This window comes from Dendroctonus ponderosae, unplaced genomic scaffold (assembly GCF_020466585.1).
Source record: "Dendroctonus ponderosae isolate FM_Combo_2020 unplaced genomic scaffold, Dpon_F_20191213v2 Dpon_F_20191213_3, whole genome shotgun sequence".
Taxonomy (NCBI): domain Eukaryota; kingdom Metazoa; phylum Arthropoda; class Insecta; order Coleoptera; family Curculionidae; genus Dendroctonus; species Dendroctonus ponderosae.
The window spans coordinates 5,685,274-5,702,293 of record NW_026018508.1 but is presented as its reverse complement, the minus strand read 5'-3'; the positions used below and the strand labels follow the sequence as shown (position 1 = coordinate 5,702,293).

The 17,020-nt window shown below is 32.9% G+C and overlaps 1 protein-coding gene across 3 annotated transcripts in view; it reads right to left on the bottom strand.

Annotated features, from left to right (window-relative positions):
• LOC109540285 (afadin) overlaps window positions 1-17,020 on the bottom strand; it is a 153,462-nt gene that overhangs the window by 106,348 nt on the left and 30,094 nt on the right. For all 3 annotated transcript variants that reach the window (XM_048665236.1, XM_048665237.1, XM_048665238.1), the window contains exons 3-7: window positions 8,451-8,750; window positions 7,874-8,036; window positions 7,667-7,792; window positions 7,421-7,549; window positions 6,075-6,194 (exon numbers count right to left, since the gene is read on the bottom strand). In XM_048665236.1, coding sequence (XP_048521193.1) covers window positions 6,075-6,194; window positions 7,421-7,549; window positions 7,667-7,792; window positions 7,874-8,036; window positions 8,451-8,750 — 838 coding nt within the window. The remainder of the gene's footprint in view (window positions 1-6,074; window positions 6,195-7,420; window positions 7,550-7,666; window positions 7,793-7,873; window positions 8,037-8,450; window positions 8,751-17,020) is intronic.

Here is a 17,020-nt window from a genome sequence, read left to right as displayed (position 1 = left end):
CAGGAATGAATTTGATTTGGAACTGAAAACAATGGAGAAGATAGTTTCAATAGAGAAGTTGTCGAACATTTGCAATTATTACAGTTATTTGAAACTTTAATCTGAATCTTTTATTTCGATTCAAATTTTCTATGGTTTTTTAATTTATTTTCTTGTGCCACGCTTTGTCTGTTAAAAAATATTGTGTATTGTCTTTCTAGCTAGAATACCAACATAGTCTAGTTTCTGGGATATTAGCTGTTCAAACTCATTGTCTACTGTGATTTAGAGCAATAAAGTTTAAATGCATTGCCTAGAAAGCAAATGTTGTCCATGGTGTGTTATATAACTGAAAAGGGAATTTGAAATGCCATGTTTTTAGAAAAAATATACAGGATGTTACATTCGAAAAAATGAGCTTAGGCCCGATAACTTTGGTGCCTGACCCCGTATACTTATTCTGATAATGGAAAATTATTCAACAATCATTAGAAAGAAACTTTCGCATAAAACATTATTCTGTGCCTCTTTTAACTAAGAAATATAGGGCTATTTTAAATTGTAAATTTTACCTAAAAGGATCACATGACACCTATACTACTTTTTAAGAGCACTAACAATGTAGGTACTTGACTTTCCCCTTTTTACTTTTGACCCTTTGTGGTCTCTTACTTCATCATCATTAGATCTGATTTCTAGGATATTCAATTAATATTTTTACAGTGTAGTGCCGTTAAAAAGCCATGCTTGCAGTGATTTCTGTACACTTTCCATTAACATTTTGCCTACGTACAATACGGCAAATGAAAATCGCCTATCTTTTGGCCCAATGGCCCTGCTGAAGGATTATTTCGCGAAACGTCAACAAAAGCAAGAGTCAGGTAAAAAATATATTTTTCCAACTTTGAGTTTCGAAAAATTTCAGCTATCAAAGATTGGCGCGCATATGCGATGTTAATTGAAAACTTTCAAACTTCATTAAAACAGGTGCCCAATTTTTCCTATTTAATTTGAACGTTTTTCTATCACTTTCTTGGACGGATCTTGCGCCTGGGATATTCAAGGAAAATTCTTAAAGTGTAGCGCCTCAGTCGCGCATTTTTAATTGAACATCTTAGTAATTGTTCACAAACGAACCTCACAGTTTGTTAAATTGATTTTTTGAATAGACAAACAGTTTTCAGTCTCGAATGAAAAAGTTTTTCAAAATATATGCCATAGATCTGTACTACACCACAAACAAAAGCCCTGCGATGCAAGCTCCTGTATAAAGATAATTAGTACCTTCGTAATAAACACACAAGCAATAAGGTGGATACCATCAATTAGAAATAGAGGTTAAAATATAATGAAGTCTCCTGGTTGGTTATACAACGCAGAATCAATAAATCCTCAAAAATTGAATAGCAAAAAATACTTCTTGAATAAGCCAAGTTCATAAATTGAAATGTAGATTAGAGAAATATTCAATAACCATTGTGATTATTAATTTTTGCTGCGCAAAGATTGGGTCGCTTTTGCTACGACCCCAAACATTATTACATTAAAACATATTAAAACATATTTACACCGAACAAAAATTCATAAAAAAAATCGTCAATTAACTAATTTTCAACTTTTAAGAACATTTGAACGATTTAGCCGATTTCAAAGCTCTTACTGTTTTCGATATCCTCCCATCTCTCGTCATATATGTGATGGCCAGGACAAATTGCAGCGTATCGGACCAAAAACAAACAACAACATTTTTTTATTAATAACAATACTAATTGAATATTGAATTTGCGACTCGGATTGGAACCATCAAGCTAGATAGCTGAAAAAGCTAGGCGAGTAAACCTGTTCATTTAAACCGAAAATGTCGTGTTTCATTGAGTTTTTCAAACACATTAATTTTTCATCGATTTATACTAAATCTCCAGCAACAAAATGAAACTTAAAGAGCAATTTGAGTGATCAAATGGTCTCCGACATAAATTAGAAAACAAAAATCACTCAATGCGGGTAATTCACCGTTCTAATAACGATCAACATCACACTTTCAACACAGACGCAGAAGTCAACAATTGTAATAATTACAATTACGTAAGATGTGTAATTTCAATGACTTATATAAAAATAAAATAATTAATAAATATAAAATATAAATTGCTCAATATGCGTCGTACACCCAGATTCATTTAAAACTAGATAAATTCGGATTCCTGCGATCGATTTGCTTTCTTATATTGGGTCTAATTCGAATTCTAACAGTTCGCGCTAAAAAAATTCGGCCTGCTCCCAGTTGAACAATAAAACGTTTTGTGGGATTTCAACACCAAAAGCATAACGACAAACCTCATAAGTACCTAGAAACTTATTTAACACCCACAAATAAAATTTTGGAACACCGATTTTTAGAATGTGAACCTTCAAGTTCTTTCATGCTGAAGTCTCTCAACCTTCACAGTCGACGAAAGACAAGACAAAATAACAACAATAAAAGACAAAATTAAATACACAGAGTGTAGGTATACAGGTAAAGTAGTTAAATTTTATTTTAAAACAATCCGTTCATTATAAATACTTTAGGATCTTCTATGTTTACATGAGTTAAGATTGGTTGGTAGAGAAGCCAAATTCAAATTGCATGTTCTCGAAAGATAGTAAGCCGAAGAGGCTTACCTGAAAATGCACGTAACTATGCAAGGTAATAAAAACCAGAATAATCGGACTGGCCTGTTGCCAGTCCAGTTGTTCTTTGCCACTCAGTCGCAAAAATTTTTCCGATTAAGCAGCGATTTCTTTGCAAGGCATACATTTCTTTCCTTTGATGTCCATATGCTGTCATGTTTGGTACTTGCAAGGTTTGTTTGGAAGAAATCTTCACTTTAATTGACCGCCCTTCAGAATCTCATTTTTACAAGGAAGCTCTGATTTGGATCATTTTTAGTGCAACACGTCAATGAATTTTTGTCGTCCAAGAATGAAATTTTAGCTTCAACGTGAGTCCTAAATTTTCGACGTCGGTCCACGAGGAAAAATGGTATCACTATCACCAAAGAGTTGATTTTTTAAGATCACCATGTATATGAAAAAAATAGGTGAAAAATTAAAAAAAAAACAGTTTGGCGAGTTTGCTATTGAAATCCAAGAAAAACGTATTTTTTTAGATCAACTTGAAACTTGCCGAACTTTCAGAAATGTTGCATTGTTTTATTTTCCACCCTGTACAAACTTTCTCTGAAATATGTAATTTTTCCAAAAACAAGGACTCGCAGAAAAAAATAAGAAAGAATTGAACAAATCAAATCGGGGACAGCAATTAAAATCCAGTTTCAAAGTTAGGTGAAATTTGACCGTGTAACGTTTATTTTGTTGAACAGTTAAGTTCAAGAGTAAAATCCTCCCATAGCGGAATATTACAAATTAGGAGCAAATGTTACAGTTGAAAAGTTCTGGGCCTTATCAAGTTATGATCAATTCACAAAAGTCAATTTTCGATCATTGTAAAAATTAGACAAATGTCGAGTGCAGCGCAGTACACTGAAATAGCACAGAATTAGTTATTGCATTCTATAAAAAGTTTGTTCTTCAATGTTGAATGAACAAAGATTTCAAAAACTGTAGAGATGTGAGTATCCAATAATTAAGTTAACTTCAATCAGGCATCAGACAGATCCAGTAGTGTGTAACCGACAGAAGTTAAATTAATCTCATAAGATGTTACAATTAACTCCAAGCGAAACTTTTGTTGAGTAAACTCACTGAAATGTGATCAATCATTTTGTGAAATTCCCAGCATATCTTTCGAGTTGGAATCAGCAAATGGTAACTGACGAATCAACTTCGAGAAAGAGATCATCCATGCCATTTTCCTCTAATTATCCTGCTTCTTAATACATATCTTACTTGGGAACTTACAGAAATAAATCAAAAAACATTGCATGAAAAAATGTAGAATAGTTTAACTAACGACAAGCTCACACTTTCTCATGAGGCAAACATTAAACTTTGTGAAAAACCAATTAAAAATAATTTACATAAATCTGACTCCTGTAGAGCTAAATATCCTACGTATTGGAGCTTGTCTTTGATATATTCAACTTTCAAAAATATCTGCTAAGAGTAAATAATCCATAGACCATGACTAGATAACTGGAAAATATAATCGAAAGTATATTGTCTAAATTGGCAACGGTGCATTGGAACCAGCACCATGAACAACGACTTTTAACCCATGGTGGGACCGATGGTGCTGCAGGCAACCGCGAAGCAAAAGCAACAAAGAACTAAAGCTCAACCTAACTGCCGGGAATTTCTCTATACCTTAATAATCATTATTTTATTTGAATCCTGTAAAATGCACACATTTCACGTCCATTTAAATACGGGATCAAACCTTTAAAGTGGCAGTTCTATGTGCTTTCAAAGGTCAGAGTAATTTCCCCTTTTATGTCCTGCAAGTTGTATTTGTGGAACACTAATTTAGTCGGCTCTTTCCAAATCCAAAAGCCGCAATAAGCCGAGGGGGGTTAAATGAAATTAGCTTTAGGACTTGCGTAAGGAAAAATCGAATTATATTCCTGTAAAAGGCCAAATTAAACCGCAAAAATAAAATAAACGGAAAGGAAAATTCATCGTCTGCCACAAATATAATTAAGTTCTAATTCTTCGACAATGAAAAAAGAAAGTTATAGATACCAGTGTTTTCTTTCTTTATATCAAGTTCAAGTCTTTTTCAGTTTTCCTTGTTTATGCTTCTTCTAAGAGTCGTATATAGTGTGTCTGTTTCATGAGTAAAACCTTGAAATCTCGGAAACCTTGCGAGGTCGCAAAGTTGCTGATTTTCCAGATTATGTCACATGCAATTTTAAAACTTGGGAAATGATGTCTACATCCGAAGATAGTAAAAAAACAAATTAAAATACCGTTGAATTTGTTCAAATTTGATAAACATATGAACAATGTTATTCCATAATTCTTCATGTAGTAAAGGTAGCACAAAAATACCAAAGGTACAGGTTTAAAATATCTTCTATTTTTGCATAAATTTCGAGTTTTATGTTAACGTAATGTTGTAGTTTTTTACGTCTTTTATGCTACAGTTAACTAAGCATATTTGAATTGAAGTGATATGGTGAACCGTTGAAAGTCATCTGCATTCAGTTTTTGAACGTATTTTATATATAAATTTTGACTACGTTTCTTGCCATTTATTAACAAGTACTTTTATATGATAAAATAGGAAATTTTATAACGTCTTAACTCGATTTACCAATTTATTTCTAGCAGGAAGGAAACGCTTTGTAGGGTTAAAGAGAAACTTTAATTGGGTTATATATTACGTTAGTCGGATCTACACTATTAGGCGGATAGGCACCCATCACTTTTCGTTTGATATATTGCCGACGTTAAATGATATACATTTTATTTTTAACGCAAACAACTAAAATATAGTAGAATAATATTCGTGATCGGAAAATTTTTAGGTTCTTGTATATATGCGAATTGTGTTCTCACTGCGAAGGTACCTGGTTTCACTAATAATTTGCCTTCTTAAATATAAATATCATATAACAAAATAATGGCTGCTAAATGTAAATTCTTTAAAGCCATTTTATTAAATTAAAAATGGTAAAATTGGTTTAGTTTCTAAGCGAGAAAATAACCACAAGAATGACAGCAGCTTTATCAAGTTATTTGCTTGATAAACCCAGAACATGTCCCAAAAACTGTAAACTGTATAAAATCTAAGTTTATAAAAGCTCAACACAAAGCCACGAATAGGTATGACTAACTATTCCCACAGCATTTAAAATATTAAATGAATCGGTTTGTCCTATTAAGCCAGAAAAACAAATAATGTTAATGAGTTTAATTATCAAACTGCATATTGCTTGGAAGCAAGATACAAATTTTACTATTTCTTTCAACTTGCTGGTTTAATATCTCACTTTGATTTCACATTTGCATGTTTAAATACCATCCATCTACTCGTCAGTCTTCAAAAAAATCATCATAATAATAAACGTTTAATTTGCCTACATGCAGTTTAAAACAATGTCTTGTGGAAGTTCACTTCGCATATAAATTCTAATATTAATTGAACCTACCTGTGTTAGGAGCTGTCATGAGAATACTAAGAGGGCATTCGTCATCATCAAGAACATATTCCGTGTCTGGTATGCCAGGCTGCTGTGTAACTTGTACTAAACAAAACTGGGACGGATCCACTGAAAAAACATCTTAAATTAAGTACCAAGTTTAGATAAATTAACATAATGAATTAAAAATATTTTCATCCTTATAAACTGTTAACTTATGCCTGGAAATATTTCAGTCATAAGGGTTTTGAAGTAAAACAGCATCGAACCAAAAGATAATTGAAAAGTATTAACATTAAAACACTTAATGTTTTTCAATTGAAAAACTAAAATATATTGCAAAATATATACATACTTAAGTATATTATTTAGCTAGCATCAGCGGTTTTAATAATTTTCTTGGTAAATTCGATCTTTGGTTTATTTGAGATAGTGTAGTGAGCATGAGTAATAAGAAGTATACCACAACTGAGGATACATCAAATGCAAACGGAATTGCTTTCAAGTAAGTTTTTAGATAGTGTGGAGAAAAGAAAGACGAGATTTAATAATGTAATTCTTCTTCTTGACGACGCCAGGCCTCATTTTTTAAACGCTACTATGGGGAATTTAGGCAAATCTGGCTTGGAAATGTTGGGTTGAAACATACTCCACACAGTCCAAATTTGTCACCTTATGACTTTCGTGTTGTTGGATCTCCGAAAGAAGCGCTTAGAGGCCACTGTTTGGTCGACGACTAAGCATTAGAAGAGTCTGCTGCAGTGGCGCGAATGACGGGATTAAACAGCTCAAATCCTCTAAGAAAGTGTATTTTTAAAGCGACAAATTATATAAAAAAATTGGTTTCGCATATTTTTAAAAATTAGTTACCGTGAACTTTTTCTATTTGATTCACCATCATATTTTTTGTAATGAATGGAGTCGAGTACTGAAATGTTTACAAACCTTCAAAATCATATTTTGCGAAAGAAATCGACGAGCTTGTTTCAAATTCATGTAATTCATTTTAAGCTCCTTGTAAATAAATGCACATTTAAGCAAAGTAACAAGCGTTTATGTTTAGCTAAAGTGGTATTAATATCTACTACATATGAGTTGAGTGCTGCATGTTGCCAGTAGGTTAGTTAAGCTGGGTGTTTATAAACATTAAGAATGAAGAATGTAAAAACAACCACATGAAAACATATTTTCAGTGTCTCAGCTACTTAATCTGTAAACTCTGATATATCCACATTTTCTAAAACTTGCTTCCGTTAGAACTTCTGATTTAACTTTTTTTATTTGCCAATCTTCTCATTCTCTTTAAGATTTTACTAGTCATTTACCTTAGGTTTATGTTAAATCAATGAAATTACCTTTCGTTAGCCCATATTTATCCAGCATCTCTCTAACTACTGCCCCCGCACAATCTCTAACTGACAAGAGTAATGTTTTATATGGTACGTCTTTACAAAGAGCTTCTCCATATATTTTCAAGGTTCCACCTGAAATAAATACAGTCGTATCCTTAGTGGGTCCAGTAAAACTTAAGCGAATAAAACTACATCGAACTGTACATGAAGTGATTGAAATTAGACCCCAAATTTTATTCGCATTCTTACCCGTGTCAGGACCGCCGTCTTTTGATCGGAATTGTTGCAATTTCTTTTCCAATTTTTGTTGACGCCTTCGCCTCATCACAGCCTCTGGATTAGATATAGACCTTGTAAATGACGTTTCAGGGAGTTCTAGAACAATATTATATAATTACTTGCAATTCATCGATTGAGAAATTGAAACAGCAAAAGAAAAAAGTAAGGTGTCCTTACCGTGGTATAATTTTTCCGTTACATTATCCTTTCCATCATTGACGTCACCGTTTTCACATTTTATTCGCGAGAGCTTCTCTTGTTTTTTTAACTGTTTTTTCTCCCTCTTTGACAATTTCCTTCGAAAACTTGCATTTGTGTCGAGAGAGCCCATCGAGCCAATCTGAAATTTCAACAGACAAATTTACTTTAAAAAATTAGTTTTTAAATATTTCATCAAAATTATTGGTAATTGGARRCACCAACCATATTTCACAGGACGAAAAAATAAACTAAGATGAAAAATAAAACCTAATATTGTATTGATTTCTTGCTAATGGTTTCATCGTAATTTAKGGACCTTAGTTCTTTATAGTTATTTAGAATTAGTTGCTAAAAATGGTGTCTAAATTATCACTTTTCATTCAATATCCCACGCCCGAATTATGCCTAGTTCTTGCTAGCCGGTCATTCTCTTTTAAAAAGTGGCGATAGCATATTTTTCACAATCTTCTATTGTAGTAAGTATTCAAGAATTTTTAAGCAACAAAAAWTATTTCAATTTCTATACTAATTATTTAAAATATTATGCCCTTACCGTTTTGTCATCAACATTCTTCAACAAAAATCTTCCTTCCCGGTCATCAACGTGCCAGTTGAGTTGAACTAGTAAAGGCTTCTCATCGGGCGACATTTTCCGCTCAGCACACCCTTCATGCAATTCATATAATGCATAGCTGGGTATGCTCAACATCCTCATATCTGGACGGAATTTTTCTACAAGGGTACCGATCACGTCTTCTACTGTGGCGTCGCTAGCTACCCGAATACATTTGGTTGCCACTTTTTGTCCGGAGTCTTGGAAGTAGAATCGCATTACACCGTGAAACTCTAGATCCTGAAAAAGTAAAAAAAACACTGGTTAAAATCTAACTTGCATCGACCGAAACATTGCATTCATTATCTGAGATTTTATGGGTTGTATTTGCAACAAGTTGATATATTTCTTCAACTGAATGTATATAGGAAGGGACTAACTGCAATAAGCATATTAAGTATTCTTGTGAATCACAAAACCACTAGTTATATTGTTGCCTTTGTAAATATTTGACACAAATACTTTAGTGTTTCAAATACCATGAAACATTGGTTCTACAACGTGCGGAATCGCAATATTTAAGGTAAGGTTTATTCAAATTGTTCATTTTCGATCACARGTCATTACTACTGTAACATGTTTCAAAATTGCTTAAATTGTTTAAATTTGGGCAGTGGTTTAATTAAGGTTGGCGACTGAAAGGCCAGCATGGCAGCATCCCAACACAGCATAGAAATAGGCATAGATTATGGGATACATCTATTAAAATATTTCGATCCAATTACAAGATATTAAAGRGCATATACAAATKTTCCTGACGTTTGGCGAAAGCACCATACAAATTCCATTACTAATGTAAAACAGTACTTTATAGATCGGCGACTGAAAAATTGTGTGACAAAACTACAGAAAATTATTGCTGAAAAAACAATTTCATGTCCTAAAAAAATACCATTATTAGAGTTAATTTATATTAAAGTCCACTGAAACATTTCACAATGGTTAAGAAAGTAGTAGTTGCTTTCGTCAAATCGTCTAAAATCTAGACAATGTGTGCACGTTCAAAAAATTAAAAGTAAAAGACATCTCATTAAATTAAAGCGTGGTAACAACAATGAGTGTCTAAATTTGGTATAATACTTTTACCTCATGAATAATGAGTAGGCCAATGTCGGTTATTAAATAAATAGTAGAGAAGCATATTATACATGCTGATTGTGTTTGTAAAGTAACCGTTTTTGGTTCATATCTCCATTTAATTGCGGTCTGGGTAATGCTCACGCAGTTTCTATTCATTTAAGATGGTAATTGACTTGAAAAAGATAATTAAAAAAGCAGCATGAATGTTGTTATTATGTGTCGTATTCTTAGAAAACTAGTTTTTTAATGGTAATAAATAGTTTTAAAAGCAACGTCGGTTATACACAGCCTGTGTGGTGTAGCTGATATTGTTCAAAACCGGCAAATTTTTATGAGACAAACTAATTAGCAAATTTTTGCTAAATTGTATTCATTGATTGCTCAAAACAGCACATCTTTTTTATTCTTTAATGCCCTTTTTAATATATTTTAAAGTTCGTGTTTACATTATTTGTATGTACATCATATTGCTATCACAAGTATTTTTGTACATTTAAACTATTTTAAAATTCCTTTATAGCGTCCTTCCATTTTGTATGTGTTTGTACAAAAATGGGTGATTTTTAAGTTGGTTTATTACCAGACGATTTTGGTCAAAAAGATTTATTTATTTTTATTTACAGGGAACATTCGGAATGTTGGGATTCGAAAGTATTTAGAATCAATGATGCTAAATTTTGATTATATCTGAAGAACCATTGGAAGCTAGTTTTCATCTCACGCCGTAGAGAATTTACACACCAATTTATCTAATTGGTTTGATAATTCACTTTACTTAGTATATTACATATGAGGGAACCACATAATACATATTTTCTAGAATGTTTTTATATGCTTAAAAAGCCCGTAATCCATACTTTGCTTAGAATTCAAACATGCTAACAGATAGAGACAAATCTTTGGTTGGAACCGGTGATATTTTCTCGAAAAGCTCATTCACGCGCAAGACCACCTTTCCATAAATCCGAAAAAAAATTAAGCACGCGCGCTTACTTTCACACCACCGAATAGAGAATTAAATCTCACATTTTCCGAGTGAAACATCACTTAGAAAATATCCACGGTTTTCACACAAAAAGCGAAATTTCGTTCTTTATTATTTTTCGATCTATGATTGTTCCAAATACCTGGTTTAAACAAAACATGGTTACATGGGCGCCAGTGCTCTTAAATATATACAATCTATCCAAATCAAGGAGGATAACATTTTCAGTAATTTTTGAGAGCTTTGCATATCTCTTTTTGTAAATTTTCAAGCTTTTCATTTCCTCTTTCATTTTGTACCGAGAATTAATTGAACCAATAGAATACCTAAAGGTTTGATTTCTTGCAATTTCCTAATAAACTGTTTACGAGAAAATCATTTCTCAACAGTATGACTAAAAAAAAAGTGAGTTACGAACGTAAAATATGACAACTGTAAAATTGTTTTCGAAAAAAAATATATTCCGATTTCAAAATCGGCCTTTAAAATATTTATGTGGAATTCTGAATAGCTCTGTTCAAAAGCTTCCCATGTTCACCGTGATCATTGTAAAAATTATAATTTTTCTGAAAAGCGAGTAACTATTCAGCCGCAATTACAACAGCAAAACACGGGCTACACTTTAAGATTAGCATTTTAAACGCATAAACACTGAAATTGTGGGCGGATTTCATTAATATTTTCACTGATTGAATGTACATATATATTCATTCGAACTTACTAAAGTTTTTTTATGTTTTAAATTTTAAAACGCATATAAAAATAAAACCTACACTGACGCAATTCCAAACATTATAAATATGATTGATGMCTATTTTCATTGAACTCTATTGCGTTTTCTTTCAGTGTTTTTGAGAGCAACACAATATCCTTCAGGTCACYTGATGGTCAATGAGGACGCTTTGACTGTGTCTGCATGTTTTACTTTCTCTTTTAACCATCCTCTGATTCAATCCACTCTTTTACTTTGCACTTTTGCACTTTTTTGCTCATTCTTAATTGAATATTGCACTGTCATACACCTCTAGCGGATTTTTRCCARTTAAATCAATCTATGCAGAATAATTCCCGTAAATTCACTTTTTATTGTTTGTTGAGTTTTCAAGTTGAAACCTTGAAAATAGCAAGGATTTCCCATGAAGTAATAGAAGAAACCACTAAATAACTGTTCCAGTTCCAGTTCCAGTTCCAGTTGAGACATACATATAAAACATAATTGTTAGCTGAGTTTATTTGCAATTATCTATTATCTGCAATTAAGATAGCTTCATTCCACTGAGTTCAGACATATCTAAGGTGGCGAAAAATTCACAACTTAACATGCCAGGCATCACTCTGGTAGCATATGTGCAAAGCCATTATCAATGTGAATAAATCCATATATCAATTTTTTATGAGTCAACCCGTAATTTCTCCGGTATTTTTAAGGTCACAAGCTCGGTGGACGGTTAATTACAAGTTGCCGCCTTGTCATCTCATTCGGTCTTTCTTTCTATGCTGTTAGACGATTGAAAAAGAATCAGGCATTATACCTCACACACACGTACGGTTCCTCGGTCGTTGCTCTTTACCTTATAAGTCTGCACTAGTGGCGTGGCTTTAGCCAATGCCAAACAATTCCATAACCTACTGACTAACCTACTTGAGCTCGTTCTCCTTTAGATCCTTCAATTCAGAGTTAAATGTCTGATTAAGATCCCCAGTTGATATATGAAGCTTTAATATGGATTCGTAATGGATTTAGCGGAAGGCTTCTAGAGATAATCTTTAAGATGATGATGCGAGAAATGCGGGGCCAACGATTGACAAGTCTGTTGACTTGGTTTAAAAAACTGCTCAGAAGTGAAACTGTAACTTCAAAAGTACCGAGCATTGAGCAGATGTCCATCAAACTCAAACTATATTCCTGGTCGATTTACAGTTTTTAAACTCGTATTGAAAAATACCAGATTTCGAACTTGGTTCCATCTAAAACGACATCATCAATTTCAGCAATACGATGAATTTTAAACATCGTTGATTTTGATTTAGGTAAATGGTGAGCGCTCAACTTTAGATTGATCAAAAAATAAGAACGAAAAGTGTATCTTTCATGTCTCAACGGTTACGGAATATACGATATAGAAACACTTAATTTATGAGCCCCGATGTTGGTCAAAAAATTGTCGAAACAATAGCCCACGAAAAACAGTAGTTTTCTTTTCAAACCGTTGACCAAAAATCCTACTATTGACGCAAAATGTTCCAATGCTCGGTTCCGTTGTCCGGTTCTTCTTAGGACGGCAATAACGTAGTAACACTTGTATGTAACTTTTGTAGCTTATGGGATTTTAATAAAACATTATTTTCTGAGAACAGTCAATTTATCAAATTATATCCATATAGAACATTCTATGCATTTATGCACAATCATATTTCATATTTCAGGCACACATTTTTGGAAATCTGGAAGGTTTAAACATCTACAAGTGATTTTAGTACCATTCCTTTTCTTCTTCATGTGTTATTATCAGGTTCGGATTTTGGTTATCATCATGATTATGAGTATATGATTCACACTCATATTCTTCAATTGTACAAATTAAAATCCCGCTTTTTCGAATCTTCGTTGAGTCGTTCCATTTGTCGTTAGGTGGACATTCCAGATATTGAATCTTGTTGGCTCTCTAATAACCTGGTCATTGGTGGATAAAACAGAGCAGGCAGGTTGCATGTTCTTTCTCTTGATTACCATAAATTTTGCATTAAGATCAAGACCGTATTCGTGACTTGTTTCCATAACTGTGTAACTCAATAACCTAATAGCTCTTACAGATTTTATTGGATGTCTGCCAATGGTACGGTGTCGTCTGTGTATGTTGTTTATATTTTTTTCCAGTAATTCTAATACCGTTCTTTTGCAAGTGTGTTCTGAATACATGTTACGGGCGAAATTAAACGACCATTCTTTTACTATACACCATGTCACTTAATTTCTATTGTTGCTTTCTGTTTTCATTACAAATTAGTCCTCAGTCTTATACGTCTATTCGCACTTCTGCTAGAATATCCATAATTTTTTTATATTGGCATCTATCGAAATTTCAATAAAAGATGGATAAAATGTATCTATCTTTCATACACTCCGCAGCAACATATCCACATTTGGTCATATTAGTATTGAGTCTCAAAAAACAAATCAGTTTTACTCGTCATCTCTTCACATCATTCTTACACAAGAGCTGTTAAATTATCTTTTAGGATTATTTGGAATTTTTAAGTCATTGGTTAATGGGACTGATAGTTTTACGTTCTTCACATTTTTATGAAGTTGTTTTTTTCGGTTTTAATATTTCTTTGTTGCCTTCTATAATTCTTGGTCACATCTGTCGAATTCCCGTCAGGTCCCGGAGATTAGCCATATTTCAATCATCTTATAGTAAATCTTGTTGAGCTTAGTAATCATTAAAAAAGTATTTTATAGGTTTTCCTAACTCTCAACTTTTCCTCTATTCTTGATATCACATTGCCATGCTTGCATACGTACTATATTTTGGTGATTACGCTACGCTTTTGGTGATTATTAGGAAATAGAGCCAATAAAAAAGTTAATTAAATAATAATAAATAAACTAATCATGCCTGCACAAGAAATCTGCTCTAATCTTCTTTGGCGGTTAACGCTAAGAAAAGCCCACATTAAATTGCAATCACGTTAGATAACAAATCAAAAAAATGTTCTAAAAATAATTTGTCATTATGGTTAGCGTTCAATCTTACTGCATTAACGATTAGCTAGATTAACATCAGTTCGCAAGACTTAATAAATTTTAATACTGTCTCGATAGGAACATTTGCTTTGGCGCTACTTCATTTTATGTTATTGTATGTAATCTGAATTAAGGACAATAAATAAATCTATCATTGCTTCAGTAATTGGTAATTGGAATTTTGTAATTAATGCCGAAATTTACTGTAGAGTACGAAGAGTCTAAATTAAATTGTCCACCTTCCTAAATTAAAAATGTTTCTAAAACAGAAAGAAGAGGAAATTATAGATAAAGTCAGTGGATAACAGAGGCACGTCATAGATAAACTGATAATTTACGCACGCACTGATAGTTTCAAGTTTTTTTACGAGCCGTGCATTCGACAAAGAAATTAAACTTTTATGAAGATATATTTTATTGTAGACCCATCATAGGTGTTGACAGGTTGCGGCTGAATAATTTTGTATGTTCAGAAACAACATTTCGAAAATAAAACACATGCGGACCATAAAAGTCACCCGATATTTAACTGATTGGTTTGGACTGATCCGTTTTTCGATCTAATAAAATTTATATCGGAGTAATTCAAGTGCAAGACAGTGCGAAGAGATGTTATGTGATAAATATTGCTGTGTATTTAGTGTTTATACAATTGATTTCAGATCCGCGAAATTTCCAATATTCTTTTAAATTTTTTAAATTTGTATCTGAACAGAATTGATCCTTGAGATTTTAGTTTTGCGAACAAAAGCGATTTTAGAAAGTACTTAAATACATAATTTTACTACATAAAACTTGGAGACAAATTAATTAGATTCAGCTTCCAGAGTTTCAGAAACTTGTTTATTAGTGATGAATCCATCTCCCTATGCAAATAATTTGATCCAGCGTCGTCCCTTTCGATCCCTATTGTAGCATTTCATATATTTTTTTCTCCTCATCAGCTCTCAAGATTTTCCAATTTCAAGCAGTGTTTCCACACTGCCTGCACACCACAAAATCCAACGGGGTCAGGTCTGGCGATCGAGGTGGCTACGCAATGGAACCACCACGATCTATCCATCATTTTGGAAAACTTTTAGTACAAAAATTACCAACAACTCTTCCTAAATGGGCTTTGAATTCCAATGCCCAGGCATTCTCAAAAAACTCTGCATACATCCCAATGCTGAAATTTCACGTCAAAGAAATGTGATTCAATACCGAGAATAAAATGAGAGAATAAGTATTATCTGGGTGTGGTGGTACTACCGTTGTTGAACTACTATCCACACGAAAACTACGTCCAGGAATTATTCAGTTAGATACATTTAAGACATGTTTTCATCATAAATAAACGCATAAAATGAAAGAGAACCAATGGTGACAAGCAGTTTTTTTCTAATTCCAGCCAAATTGTTAATGACTAAATTACCAAGTCTTCTGGTTGCAAAAATGTACACAGCTCTTTACTACTGCTCATACCTCGATATTTTATGAACCGTTGAGAACTCAGGCCAAGTGTCTGGATGGTCAAATTTAATATTTTAATAACAGAATCAAAGTGCTGTGATCTTATAATGATGGACAATCGTTATTAATAATTTAATTGCCTATAAATAAAGATACCTTTTACTGCTGTCTGCTCAAATTCTCCAAAGTTTTAAAATGTACTTTTACATAGTTCAACAATCATTAAAACCTTTATCTACATGCTTTCGATTTGGAAAGAGCGAATATAATTGGACTTGTATTCTGGTAATTGTTCAAATTTATCCCTTTTTCTATCGCTTTTGGACCAATGTGAAAACATGCGTTACACATCAGTGCGGGAGAGCCATCATCTAATGTTTATCGCCATAAATCCTTAAAAATAGTCTGAAAGTCGTATAAAGGGATAACAGACTTTTCCGTAATCATAACTATGTGGTACATTACACACTAGACGTTTGAAAATTTGGCGGCTCAAATAAATCATTTAGGGTTAATCCGATCAGCTTGGGAACATGTTTAATTAAATCATAAAAATTGATAAATTAGAGGTTTCCGAGCGGCGGCAAAACATAATTGTTTTTGAACAGCTTGGCCGAGGTTATCGGAAAGGAATTCAAATATTTATTTTGATTGACCTTTTGCGGGGTCAATACATCGGAGTGATTTATTTATAATGATTGAAGTGACAAATATATATTTTTGCTGTTGATTATATTATATTTCCTTTTTAAAATCGTTTAAGCAGTTTTCCAGTAGGATATCGATCCAATAAGATTCGATGGCTTACAACAAAATTATTAAGTGACCATGGCTTTTAGCAAACCTGAGCTTTTATTTTTTTTATTCACTTTAACTACGGTCGTGGCACTTATAATCTGTGCATGCAACCTAATGACTGTTCATAATGGTTTCAATCTTAAATCCAAATCTCAAAATCCGTTAAAAGTTTTTTGTGCGATGCCTAAAAAGTAGCAGTGTAATCATAATGCACGCCTCTCTTGGCTCGGCACGCCAGCTAACTAAAAATGTTCAACTACAATATACTGCATGCAAAGTTAATGATTGCCTAAAAAAATTAGACAAAATGAAATTTTAGAAAAGGTGGCAAATAGACGATATTTTTCATGTAAGTAAGCTGAAAGGCTCACACGTTTATGGCTCTTTTATGGATGTTAAAATAGCAGGCACATAATTTGTATGAATGACGCGTGAAGTGCTTTTTTT